The 13404-nt window shown below is 44.0% G+C and overlaps 1 protein-coding gene across 1 annotated transcript in view; it reads left to right on the top strand.

Annotated features, from left to right (window-relative positions):
• Positions 1-13404, top strand: part of C9 (complement C9) — a 70503-nt gene that overhangs the window by 30982 nt on the left and 26117 nt on the right. Inside the window, exons 6-7 of the mRNA XM_038743300.1 lie at positions 2937-3191; positions 8208-8448. Of these exons, the coding sequence (XP_038599228.1) occupies positions 2937-3191; positions 8208-8448 (496 nt within the window). The remainder of the gene's footprint in view (positions 1-2936; positions 3192-8207; positions 8449-13404) is intronic.

Raw genomic sequence — 13404 nt, 5'->3', positions numbered from 1 at the left:
ATTCCTTCACGCTTTATAGAAACCCTCACCTCCCTTCTTCCCTTTCTAGCAGCCACCTTCAACTGTTTACTCTCCAATGGCTTCTTCCCCACTGCTTTCAAACGTGCCCATGTCTCCCCTAGCCTCAAAAAACCTCCCTTGACCCCATGGCTTCATCCAGTTATCACCTCATCTCCCTCCTACCATTCCTCTCCAAACTCCTTGAGACAGTTGGCTACACCTGCCGTTTCAAATTCCTTTCCTCCAGTTCCCTCCTTGACCCCCTCCAATCTGGCTTCCATCCCCTTCACTGCACAGAAACCACTCTCTCAAAGGTCACCAATGATCTCTTTCTTGACGAATCCAAAGACCTCTACTCCATCCTACTCCTCCTTGACCTCCCACCTGCCTTCAACACTGTGGAGCTCCCCCTTCTCACGGAAACATTATCTAACCATGGCTTCACTGGCTCTGTCCTCTCCTGGTTCTCCTCTTATATCTCTGGCTCTTCTCAGTCTTCTTTGCAGGCTCCTCCTCTGCCTCTCACCCTCTAACTGTGGGAGTCCCTCAAGGTTCAGGTGTAGGTCACTTTCTAGTCTCCATCTACACCCACTCCCTTGGATAACTCATTCGCTCCCCTGGATTCAACAATCACCTCTATGCAGATGATACCCAAATCTACATCTCCAGCCTTGATCACTTTCCCTCCAGCCTCACATCTTCTCCTGCCATCAAGACATCTCTACTTGGGGGTCCTCCCATCACCTCAAACTTAGCATGTCCAAACAGAGCTCCTCATCTTCCCACCCAAACCCTGTCTACCCCCTGACTCTCCCATCACTGTAGATGGCACCACAATTCTTCCTGTCTCACAAACTTTGGCATTATCCTTGATGCCTCTCTGTCATTCAACCCACATATTCAATCTGTCACCACATCCTATTAGTTCCACCTTCAGAACACTGCCCTTTCCTCTCCATCCAAACTGCTACCACATTAATACAATCACGCATCCTATCCCACCAGGATTACTTCATCTGTCTCCTTGCTGACCTCCCAGCCTCTTGGCCCTCCCCACTCCAGTCCATTCTTCACTGTGCTGCTTGGATCATTTTTCTATAGAAATGTCCAGTACATATCACCCCACTCCTCAAAAAACTCCAGTGGTTGCCCATCCACCTCCATATCAAACAAAAGCTCTTCAACATTGGCTTTAAAGCAATCCATCACCTTGCCCCCTTCTACCTCAACTCACTTCTCTCCTTCTATAACCCAGCCTGCACACTTTGCTCCTCTAGTACCAACCTTCTCACTGTGCCTCCATCTCTCCTATCTCACTGCCGAGCCCTCACCCACATCCTGCCTCTGGCCTGGAATGCCCTCCCTTCTCCAAACCGATAGGCAATTACTCTTCCCCCCATCTTCAGAGCCTTATTGAAGGTACATCTCCTCCAAAAGGTCTTCCAAGACTAAACCCCACTTTTCCTCATCTCCCACTCCCTTCTGCATCACCCTGACTTACTCCCTTTGTCACCCTGTTCCAGCCCTACAGCACTTATGTACACATCTGTCATTATATTTATTTGTTGTGATGTCTTTCTCCACCCTCCCATACTGTAAGCTTGATGTGGCAGGGAATGTCACTATTTACTGTTGTATTGTACTTTTCCAAGAGCTTAATACAGTGCTCTCCACACAGTAAGCACTCTATAAATATGATCAAATGAATGAATACACTTTGCTAGAGTAAAGAGATCATGTTTAGTCACTGAATGTTTCCAGGGTTTGAAAATCTTGGCCTCTGAGTTGAATTAAACATTGCCAGGAAATACGTGGAATAAAGTACACTTGTTGATTTCCTCCCTTTTTCCTAAAAGGGAGAAACTGGTTATCCTGGGGGCCCTTTCTTGGAAGAAACTGGATTAGTTCATTCAACTCCAAATGAAGAGCCACAGTGATGGTTATTTATTTGTACTGGGTTCCTGCAACTGCTCCACTGCATTATGTTCTTTACAAAATCTGTTTAAAGAGTCAGGACTCAAATTAGAGATGCTATGTCCAATGTGAAAAGAAAGAATAGAAACCAGAGGCTGCAAGGGAGTAGAAGAAGCCACTAGCTTCATCCTCCTGCTTTCTTGTAGGGCTGACCTAAATCAGCAGCATCATTAGCCTCAACAATATCGATTGAGTCATTTTTTGTGCTGAGCTCTGCCCTAGGCTCTTGGGGACAGAGACTCAAATAAATTGAACCCTGAATTGTACCAGGCAGCCTAGTCTGCCAGCCAACCTGAGAAGCAGCCAACATAAGAAGCAGTCAGGCATAGAGGATAGAACACAGGTCTTGGAGTCAGAAGGTCATGGGTTCTAATCCCAGCTTTGCCATGTCTCTGCTGTGTGACCTTGGGCAAGTCACATCACTTGTCTGTGTCTCAACTACCTTATCTGTAAAATGGGGCTGGAAACTGTGAGTCCCATGTGACAGGGACTGTGACCAACGCGATTTGCTTGCCTCCACTACAGTGCTTGGCATATCCTTGGCATATCCTGTATATATGTATATATGTTTGTACATATTTGTTACTCTATTTATTTATTTATTTTACTTGTACATATCTATTCTATTTATTTTATTTTGTTAGTATGTTTGGTTTTGTTCTCAGTCTCCCCCTTTTAGACTGTGAGCCCACTGTTGGATAGGGACTGTCTCTATATGTTGCCAACTTGTACTTCCCAAGCACTTAGTACAGTGCTCTGCACACAGTAAGTGCTCAATAAATACGATTGATGATGATGATGATGATATTATTGTTATGATTGTCCTCCGTTAAAACCCACCCCAAAGTTTCACAATCCTCCCTGGTGCCAATCGCAAGCATTCAAATGAATAAAGAACAATTCTGGAGATTTTTGTGTTCCTTTTCTAATGTCTACCAGTGATATTTGACTGTCTTTTTTAGACTAAAGCGGATAAAAAATTCAGAACAGATGTCTTTATGACGCATTCGTCCATAACAAAAGAGGTCTTCAAAGAAATGAAATATGGATTTGAGTTGGGATTATCTTTAAAAGTCACAGAGATGGAAGCCCCCAGCTGTGATACCTGTAAAGAGGAAGACAAGCCCACTACATCTTCAAAACTGCAGTCTAACTTGGGCTTTAGGTTTTCTAAGACTGAAAGCATCAACAAGATCATCGGCTATTCCACAGACACGGTAAGATGCATACTAGAAAATGCAGTACCCTGTACTAGGTGTTTGGGTGGATTCAACAGAAGCAAAAAATGTATCCTCTGTCCTCATGGAGTTTACACATGTTGGGTCTAGGAGGATGAACAAAGATATAACTAAAAGTAATACGAATGTCAGGGTGAAATAGCTTAAAGAATTGAATACAATCAATTTTACATGTATATACACATATATAAAGGTGACATTATGGTCATATGTCTCCCAAAATGCCCCACCTCCATCTGCCATCGTTTTGGTAGTGTAGCCATAGAGTTCTCTTGGTAAAAATATGGAAGTGGTTTACCATTGCCTCTTTCCGCGCAGTAAAATTGAGTCTCTGCCGACTCTCTCCCCAGCTGCTGCTGCCCAGCACAGGTGAGTTTTGACTTGTAGCAGGTGGCCTTCCACTTGCTAGCCACTGGCCAAGCTAGGAATGGAATGGGTATGCTTCTGCTTGACTCTCCTTCCCATTGTCGAGACTGGTGGAGCACTGGAAACTCTCCAGGTGTGACCCTGAGCAGGTGATATAATAATAATAACAAAAATGGCATTTACTAAGCGCTTACTATGTGCAAAGCACTGTTCTAAGCGCTGGGGAGGTTACAAGGTGATCAGGTTGTCCCATGGGGGGCTCACAGTCAATCCCCATTTTACAGATGTAGTAACTGAGGCACAGAGAAGTTAAGTGATTTGCCCCAAGTCACACAGCTGACAACTGGCAGCACCAGGATTTGAACCCCTGACCTCCAAAGCCTGTGCTCTTTCCACTGAGCCACGCTGATATAAAAGTATAGAAGTTGAAACTCAGTTCATAAACCTCCCACCTCATTATGATCACCTAGAGTATTTATTGATTTTTGTTCTGGGTGCAAAATGCAATTCTTATGATCTACTATGTGTAGAACATGGAATTGGGTGCTTGGGAATAAACCACCAATCAGTTGTATTTGTTGAGTGCTTACTGTATGCAGAGCACTGTAGTAAGTGTTTTTACGATGGCAGTAATAATAGTGATAATAATATAAAGTAATAATAGCATTTATTAAGTGCTTACTATGTGCCAGGCACTGTTCTAAGCACTGGGGTAGGTCCAAGACAAGGCTGGATACAGTCCCTGTTCCACGTAGGGCTCACAGACTTAATCCCCATTTTACAGGTGAGGAAACTAAGGTACAGAGGAGTTAAGTGACTCTGCCCAAGGTCACACAGCAGCCAGGTGGCAGAGCTAGGATTAGAACTCAGGTCCTTCTGACTCTGAGTCTCCTGGTCTATCCACCAGACCACACTACCGAAGACTTGGCCCCTACCCTTGAGGATCTTACCATAGATCCTGTATTCAGACAGGATGTCTGAGAAGAATGAGGGAGAAAAAAATCAGCCTTTCCCAGTATGATGTACCTAGTGTCAAAATCAATCGTATTTATTGAGCGCTTACTGTGTGCAGAGCACTGTACTAAAAAGACCAGTTCATTTCCTGGCTTTGCCATTGGAGAACACTGTCTGCCTCTCCCAACTGTGAGCTCATTGTGGGCAGGAAATGTGTCTGCTTGTTGTTGTATTTACTCTTTCTGTGCTTAGTACAACCTATAAGTCTATTTATATTAATGCCTATTTACTTTTTTTGATGTCTGTCTCCCCCCTTCTAGATTGTAAGCCTGGTGTGAGCAGGGATTGTCTCTCTTTATTGCTAAATTGCACTTTCCAAGAGCTTAGTACAGCACACAGTAAGTGCTCAATAAATAGGATTGAATGAATGGAAGTACAGCGCTTTGCACACAGTAAGCACTCAATAAATATGTTTGAATGAATGAATATGCGGTTCACTTGTATATTTTAACTGGAGTTAGCATAATGCAGGCTCAGTTCTTGACAGTGCACACTTTGAATTTGGCTTCTCCAGGGGCAATTTTGGACAAGGGATCACTCAGGTCTCAATACTAATAATAATAATAATAATGACATTTGTTAAGTGTTTACTATGTGCAAAGCACTGTTATAAGCGCTGGGGGGGATACAAGCTGATCAGATTGTCCCACGTGGGGCTCACAGTCTTAATCCCCATTTTACAGATGAGGGAACTGAGGCTCAGAGAAGTTAAGTGGCTTGCCCAAGGTCACACAGCAGACATGTAGTGGAGCCTGGATTTGAACTAATGACCTTTGATTCCCAAGTCCGAACCATGTGGTCTGTCAAAGGAAGAGCAAACGTGAGCCATGCAATGGAAGCCTCTGAGCAGTGTCTATTTATTGTTGTACACTCCCCCCCACTCCGAAAATAATAATTAAATAAATAATTACGGTATCTGTTAAGCACTTACTATGTGCCAGACTCTGTACTAAGCGCTGGGGTGGATACAAGCAACTCCAGTTGGACACAGTCCCTCTCCCACGTGGGGCTCACAGTCTCAATCCCCATTTTACAGATGAGGTAACTGAGGCACAGTGAAGTGAATGACTTGCCCAAGGTCACACAGCAGACAAGTGGCAGAGCCGGGATTTGAACCCATGACCTTATGACTCTCAGGCTCATGCTCTATCCACTACACCATGTTGCTTCTCTAATTGCATAGTACAATGCTTTGCACGCAGTAAGCGTCCTGTAATTACAATTGAATGAATGAATGAATGAGTGAGTGAAAGGCACAAAACAGCAATACCCAAAATCCCATTTCAATATGTTCAAGCTCACGTGCACAGCAGAAAGTGAAACCATCCATTATTATTTTTCTTTTTTCATACGGTATTTGTTAAGTGCTTACTATGTGTCAAGCACTATTGTTTCATTCATTAATTCATTTATTCAATCGTACTTATTGAGCACGTACTGTGTGCAAAGCACTGCACGCAGAGCTCGGGAGAGTATAATGCAATAACAAAGAGACATATTCCCCGCCCACGACAAGCTCATGTTCTAAAGGGGGAGACCGACATTAATGTGAATAAATAAATAAATAAATTATAGATCTCTGGGAATGAGAGGAGGATGAATGAAAGCAAGTCAGGGGAAAGGAAGAAGAGGAGAGAAGGGTTTAGTCAGGGAAGGCTTCCTGAAGAAGATGTGCCTCAATAAGCACTAGTCTAAGCTCTGGGGTAGACCAAAGTTAATACAAATCAATCAATCAATGGTATTTACTGAGTGCTTACTGAGCTGAGCACTGTACTAGTTGCTTCTGAGAAGGAAAAGTTTGTAAGCATGGTTAGTGTGGGAGAGGGGATTGAAGAAATCACTAAGGATCCCTTCTCAGTCTCAAAACATTTAGACTGTAAGATCCGTATGGGCAGGGATTATGTCTACCAACTCTATTTTGTTGTACTCTTCCAAGCAGTTTATACAGTGCTCTGAACACAGTAAGCGCTCAATAAACACCACGGACAGATTGGGCTATCAGGCAATTGGATAATGAACCAAGTCATCCAAACCAGTTCATTCATTCATTCAATCGTATTTATTGAGCGCTTACTGTGTGCAGAGCACTGTACTAAATGCTTGGGAAGTACAAGTTGGCAACATATAGAGTCAGTCCCTACCCAACAGTGGACTCACAGTCTAGAAGGCAGACACAGACAACAAAACAAAACATATTAACAAAATAAAATAAATAGAATAGTAAATATGTACAAGTAAAATAAGTAGAGTAATAAATCTGTACAAACATGTATACAGGTGCTGTGGGGAGGGGAAGTAGGTAGGGCGGGGGGGATGGGGAGGGGTAAAGGAAAAAGGGGGCTCAGTCTGGGAAGGCCTCTCGGAGGAGGTGAGCTCTCAGTAGGGCTTTGAAGGGAGGAAGAGAGCTAGCTTGGCGGATGTGCAGAGGGAGGGCATTCCAGGCCAGGGGGAGGACGTGGGCTGGGGGTCAATGACGGGACAGGCAAGAACAAGGCACAGTGAGGAGGTTAGCGGTGGCAGAGGAATGGAGGGTGTGGACTGGGCTGTAGAAGGAGAGGAGGGAGGTGAGGTAGGAGGGGGCGAGGTGATGGACAGCCTTGAAGCTGAGTGTGAGGAGTTTTTGCTTGATGCATAGGTTGATTGGTAGCCACTGGAGTTTTTTGAGGAGGGGAGAGCGTTTCTGCACAAAGATAATCCGGGCAGCAGCGTGAAGTATAGATTGAAGTGGGGAGAGACAGGAGGATGGGAGATCAGAGAGGAGGCTGATACAGTAATCCAGTCAGGATAGAATGAGAGATTGAACCAGCAGGGTAGTGGTTTGGATGGAGAGGAGAGGGCGGATCTGGGCGATGTTGCGGAGGTGAGACCGGCAGCTATTTTTCATGGAATCACATTGGTAATTAAAGGTTGGAACAGTGCTTGGCAAGTAGTAATCATTTAGCAAGTGCCATAATAATAATTGTTATTAAGGGCGTCAAAGTTTCTAAGCATATGGGTGTGGATTTTGGCTCGGGGAGCTCATTGTGGGCAGGGAATGTGTCTGTTTATTGTTGCATTGTACTCTCCCAAGTGCTTAGTACAGTGTTCTGGCACATAGTAAATGCTCAATAAATATGATTGAATGAATGAAAGAATGAAGCAGGGTGGTCAAGAGAAAGCAAATGGGCCTAGGAATCCAGAGATTATTGATATCAGCTCTGTCTCTGGCTTGAAAGAAGATCTCTGGACAGTCACTTGACCTCTCTGGGCCTGTCTCCTCTGTAAGATTGAAATAATGATCCCTGCCTGACAGGAATCATGTGAAATAGTTGAAAAAAAATGCAAGTGCTATCACTTCTACATATTTACTATTCTATTAATTCTTTTAATGATGTGCATCTAGCTATAATTCTATTTATTCTGACTATTTTGACACCTGCCTACATGTTTTGTTTTGTTGTCTGTCTCCCCCTTCTAGACTGTGAGCCTGTTGTTGGGTAGGGACTGTCTCTATATGCTGCGGACTTGTAATTCCCAAGCACTTAGTTAAATGCTCTGCACACAGTAAGCACTCAAGGTATCATTATTTTTTTTCAAGGATAACTAAATACATGTTTCTTCTTCCTTCCTCTTCAGAAAAGGTCCTTTCTGCATGTAAAAGGAGAAGTACAACTGGGAAGATTCACGATGCGAAGCCGGGATTTTATGCTCACAAGTACCTTCCTAGATGACTTAAAAGCTTTACCCCTCGACTATGAGATCGGGGAATATTTTGCATTTCTGGAGACATACGGCACTCACTTCTCTAGCTCTGGAAACTTGGGAGGAGCATACGAATTAGTATATGTCTTGGATGATATTGCAATGAAAGAACAAGGTAGGTGAAGTAAATCATTCATGTGTATTTATTGAGCGCTTACTGTGTGCAGAGCACTGTACTAAGCACTTGGGAAGTACAAATCGGCAACATATAGAGACGGTCCCTACCCAACAATGGGTTCACAGTCACAGAGGGTGATTGGGAAAAAGAGGAGGATTAACTATGTGAGGAAGAAGGGTGAAGATCATTTTGAGGCAGGTCTGCATGAGGCGTTCAGAGAGACCTGAGGCAAAGTTTGGTCTCTGACTGGGTAACTTGAAGGAAGGATTTAGGTAAAGGGACTGAGACCACTGGAATTCTTCTAGGAGACCGTACTGCCTCCTAGAAGTAGTTAAAGATTTCTTGATGATGTGCTTGGGGATCTGGATGCATTATTGAGCCCGGCCAGAGTAATTTGCAGAAAGGACCCAGGAGGTGGGCTCGAGAAGCTGGAATTCTCCAAGTGTCTGTGGGGCCAGAGTGAAGAGACTCACGATGAACAGTGGCATGTGAACAGTGCTCTGCACATAGTAAGCGCTTAATAAATGCCATTATCATTATTATTATTATTATTATTATTATTATTATTATTATTATTATGTGATAACAATGAAGCTTGGAGGAGGTGCAGAATAGTTTCTCAGTCCTTCGGCCACCAGTCTTGGGAAGCGGGACTGACTAGATGGACACCGGGTGACTGAGGGGGATGGTGAAAGCCAAGAAAGTCTAGCATTGTCAGTTTGCCTCGGTGTTTCCAGAATAATAGTAATTGTGATTTGTTTAAAGACATTTGTTAAGTGCTTACTATGTGCCAAGCACTGTTCAAAGTGCTGGGGTTTATACATGTTAATCAGGCTGAATGCAGTTCCTATCCCAAACGGAGTTCGCAGTCTAAGTAGGAGGGAGAACATTCATTCATTGTTGAATTCTAGACTGTGAGCCCACTGTTGGGTAGGGACTGTCTCTATATATTGCCAACTTGTACTTCCCAAGCACTTAGTACAGTGCTCTGCACACAGTAAGCACTCAATAAATACAACTGATTGATTCATTCATTCATTCTTTCAATCATATTTATTGAGTGCTTACTGTGTGCAGAGCACTGTACTAAGCACTTGGGAAGTACAAGTAGGCAATATATAGTGACGGTCCCTACCCGACAATGGGCTCACAGTCTAGAAGACACACTGGATCCTCATTTTGCAGGAAACTGAGGCACAGAGAAGTGAAGTGATTTGCCCAAGGTCACACTGCAGGCAAAGTGGTGGAGCCTGGATTAGAACCCAGGTCCTTTGGCTCCCAGGTTTGTGTTTCATCCACTAGGCTGTTAAGCACTTACTATGTGCCAAGCAAAATGGTAGGTATATACGATTCAATCAGATCAGATCCAGTCCCTGTCCCACAGGGGTCTCTCAGAGACTAAAGGGGAGGGAGAAAAATCTTTAGTACCCATTTACACACGAGAAAACTGAAGCACAGAGAAGTTAAGTGATTTGCCCAAGATAACACAGCAGATGAGTATTGGAGTCAGGATTAGAACACAGGTCTTGGGACACCCAGTCCTGTGCCCTTTCCACTAGGCCATGCTGCTTCTCTATACCTTTTCCTCAGGCTGTCCCCACCTTGCCCCCATCCCCAGTGACAACTGATATTTTCTCCAGCCCATTTGACAATGACCAAAGTAGGCATTCAAGCAGGGAAAACTCTCTGGAATGGCCTGGTCTTCTGAAAAAGGCCCCTCTTTCAGTCCTAGAGTCCCCTTGCTCTTATCCAGAGAGGAAGGAACAGGTATAATCCTGAAATCAGAGTGCCTGCTCATGAACTAGACTTGTAAAGAATTCTCCAAACCATTCCACTTGGATTACAGTCTGCCATTCATCATGACACTTTGGGGGTCTGGCAATTGGAAAGGTGAAAGAAGTAAGTGAAAGAAACAGCCCAGAAACTACAATGCAGTTAGACCTCAAACAGACGGGCTATACCCCAAACAGCAGGAAAATATCATCCTTCCTAAATTCTCTTCATAGAATCTGTGAAAAATAGTGTTCTCTAAGTCTTCAGTTGTAAAGGAGCAACAGTCTACTTGAATACGTTCTCAAGTACCTATAACAATTCCATACTCACAGTTGGTACTCAGAGTATTAGTGCTTTGCATCCATTAGATACTCAGTACACTGCTCTACACCCACATTATCGGCACACAGAATTGAACTTTTCATAAGTGGGAGGTTATCAAGTTGGGTGTCATCAGACATCAGGAGGCCACATGAGCCTAAGAGTCAGAGGACCTGGCTTTTAATTTCAGCTCTGCCACTTGTCTTCTGCTGAGTGACCTTGGACGAGTCCATTCATTTCTCTGTGCCTCAGTTCCCTCATCTGTAAAATGGGGATTAAGACTGTGAGCCCCATGTGGGAAAAGGACTGTATCCAACTCAATTAACTTGTGTCTACCCCAGCGCTTAGTAGCCCATGTGGGAAAAGGACTGTATCTAACTCAATTACCTTATATCTACCCCAGCGCTTACTACTGTGACTGGCACATAGTCAGTGCTTAACAAATACCACAGTTGTTATTATTCTTATCAGGTCCACGATATGGTTCATTATAAACCACTTTTTCCTCTGGCATGGAGTTTGTCACCAGGCTCTGAGCCCGAGTAGTTGTAATGATTAATTCTTATGCTATCTTTGACAAGGGCTCCTTGGAACTTTGGGCAAAGGGTTCCCTGCAGGTTTCTAATAGAGATGTCAATGAACCCCACCCCTGACCCAATTCAACCCGCAGAAACCAGCAGCAGCAGAGTTGTGGGTCGCTTTGGACAATTAATCAATGTCAATCGATGGCATTTATTAAATGCTTACTGTATGCAGAGTACATACTAAATGCTCAGGAGAGTACAATGCAACAGAGTTGGTAGACCCATTCCCTGCACCCAATGAGCTTACAGTCTAGGGGGAAAACAACCATGGCCCTAATAAGAATTGAACTTACGACAAGTGCAGGGGTGTCCTGGGTGGGAGCAGGAAAAGGGGTGGCGGGGTGGCGCCTGACCCCCTCGCCGCTTGAGGGGCTGGGGGTGGGCTGATCCACCATCTATCCTGAGTCCTCCCCATCCTTTCCCACTTTTTGTCCCACCTCTCTCCCTTACCCTTTCGTTCATTCATTCATTCATTCAATCATATTTATTGAGCGCTTACTGTGTGCAGAGCACTGTACTAAACTCTTGGGAAGTACAAGTCGGCAACAGAAACAGTCCCTACCCAACAACGGGCATACAGTCTAGAAGGGGGAGACGGACAACAAAACAAAACATGTGGACAGGTGTCAAGTCATCAGAACAAATAGAAATAAAGCTGGATGCACATCATTAACAAAATAAATAGAATAGTAAATATGTACAAGTAAAATAAATAGAGTAATACATTTGTACAAATATATATACAGGTGCTGTGGGGAGGGGAAGGAGGTAGGGCGGGATGGATGGGGAGGAGGAGAGGAAAAAATTTCAAACAGAAACTTCTCATCATCGGCTTTAAAGCACTCAATCACCTTGCCCACTTCTAACTTACCTCACTACCCTCCTTCTACAACCCAGCCCACACACTTGACTCCTCTATTGCTCACCTTCTCACTGTGCCTCCATCTCGTCTATCTCACCACTGACCTCTCGCCCACGTCTTGCCCTGACCTACAATGCCCTCCCTCCTCATATCTGACAGACTATTACTCTCCCCACTTTAAAACCATATTGAAGGCACATCTCCATTAAGCCCTCTCTGATTAATCCCTCCTTTCCTCCTCTCCCACTCCCTTCTGGGTCACCCTGACTTGCTCCCTTTATTCTTCGCCCCTCCCAGGCCCAGAGCACTTATATACATATCTGTGATCTATTTATTTATAGTAATATTACTCTCCCCCTCTAGATGTACGCTTGTTATGGGCATGGAATGTGTCTGTTCTATTGTTCTATTGTACTCTACCAGGTGCTTAGTACAGTGCTCTGCACACAGTAAGCCCTCAATACTGCAATACTGCAATACTGCAATATTGCAATACTGTATTGCAGAGTACAGCGCTGTGTAATACAGTAAGCCCACAGTAAGCTCCCAGACTGAGTCCCCTTATCTTCTCCTCCTCCCTTCCCCTCTGCACCTGTATGTATATATAATAAATCTGTACATATATATATATATATATATGTACATTTACACACGAGAAAACTGAAGCACAGAGAAGTTAAGTGATTTGCCCAAGATAACACAGCAGATGAGTATTGGAGTCAGGATTAGAACACAGGTCTTGGGACACCCAGTCCTGTGCCCTTTCCACTACTCTATTACTCTATTTTGCTTGTACATATTTACAATTTATTTTGTTAATGATGTGCATATAGCTATAATTCTATTTGTTCTGACAATTTTGACACCTGTCTAAATGTTTTGTTTTGTTGTCTGTCTCCCCCTTCTAGACTGTGAGCCCATTGTTGGGTAGTGACCGTCTCTATATGTTGCCGACTTGTACTTCCCAAGCGCTTAGTACAGTGCTCTGCGCACAATAAGCCCTCAATAAATATGACTGACTGACTGATTTTCCCCCTCTGGCCCTAGACTAGAGATTTCCTAGATCCTCCTTTCCCAGCAGCCCCCAGATTTTCAGGCTCAGTCTGCAGGTATTTGCAGATAAGTTGCAAATCGAGTTGGACAAGAGGACGTTGTTTTGAGAGTTTGGGGAATGTCCAGGTGAGTCAGTCGCCTGTCAATGAGGGACAGGTCCTAACTAGATGGCAAGCTCCTTGGTGGGGGAATTGTGTCAATCAATCAATCAATCAATCGTATTTATTGAGCGCTTACTGTGTGCAGAGCACCGTACTAAGCGCTTGGGAAGTACAAGTTGGCAACATATAAAGACAGTCCCTACCCAACAGTGTGCTCACAGTCTAAAAGGGGGAGACAGAGAACAAAACCAAACATACT

This window comes from Tachyglossus aculeatus, chromosome 3, assembly GCF_015852505.1.
Source record: "Tachyglossus aculeatus isolate mTacAcu1 chromosome 3, mTacAcu1.pri, whole genome shotgun sequence".
Lineage (NCBI taxonomy): Eukaryota > Metazoa > Chordata > Mammalia > Monotremata > Tachyglossidae > Tachyglossus > Tachyglossus aculeatus.
This window is presented reverse-complemented; position numbering and strand designations above follow the sequence as displayed.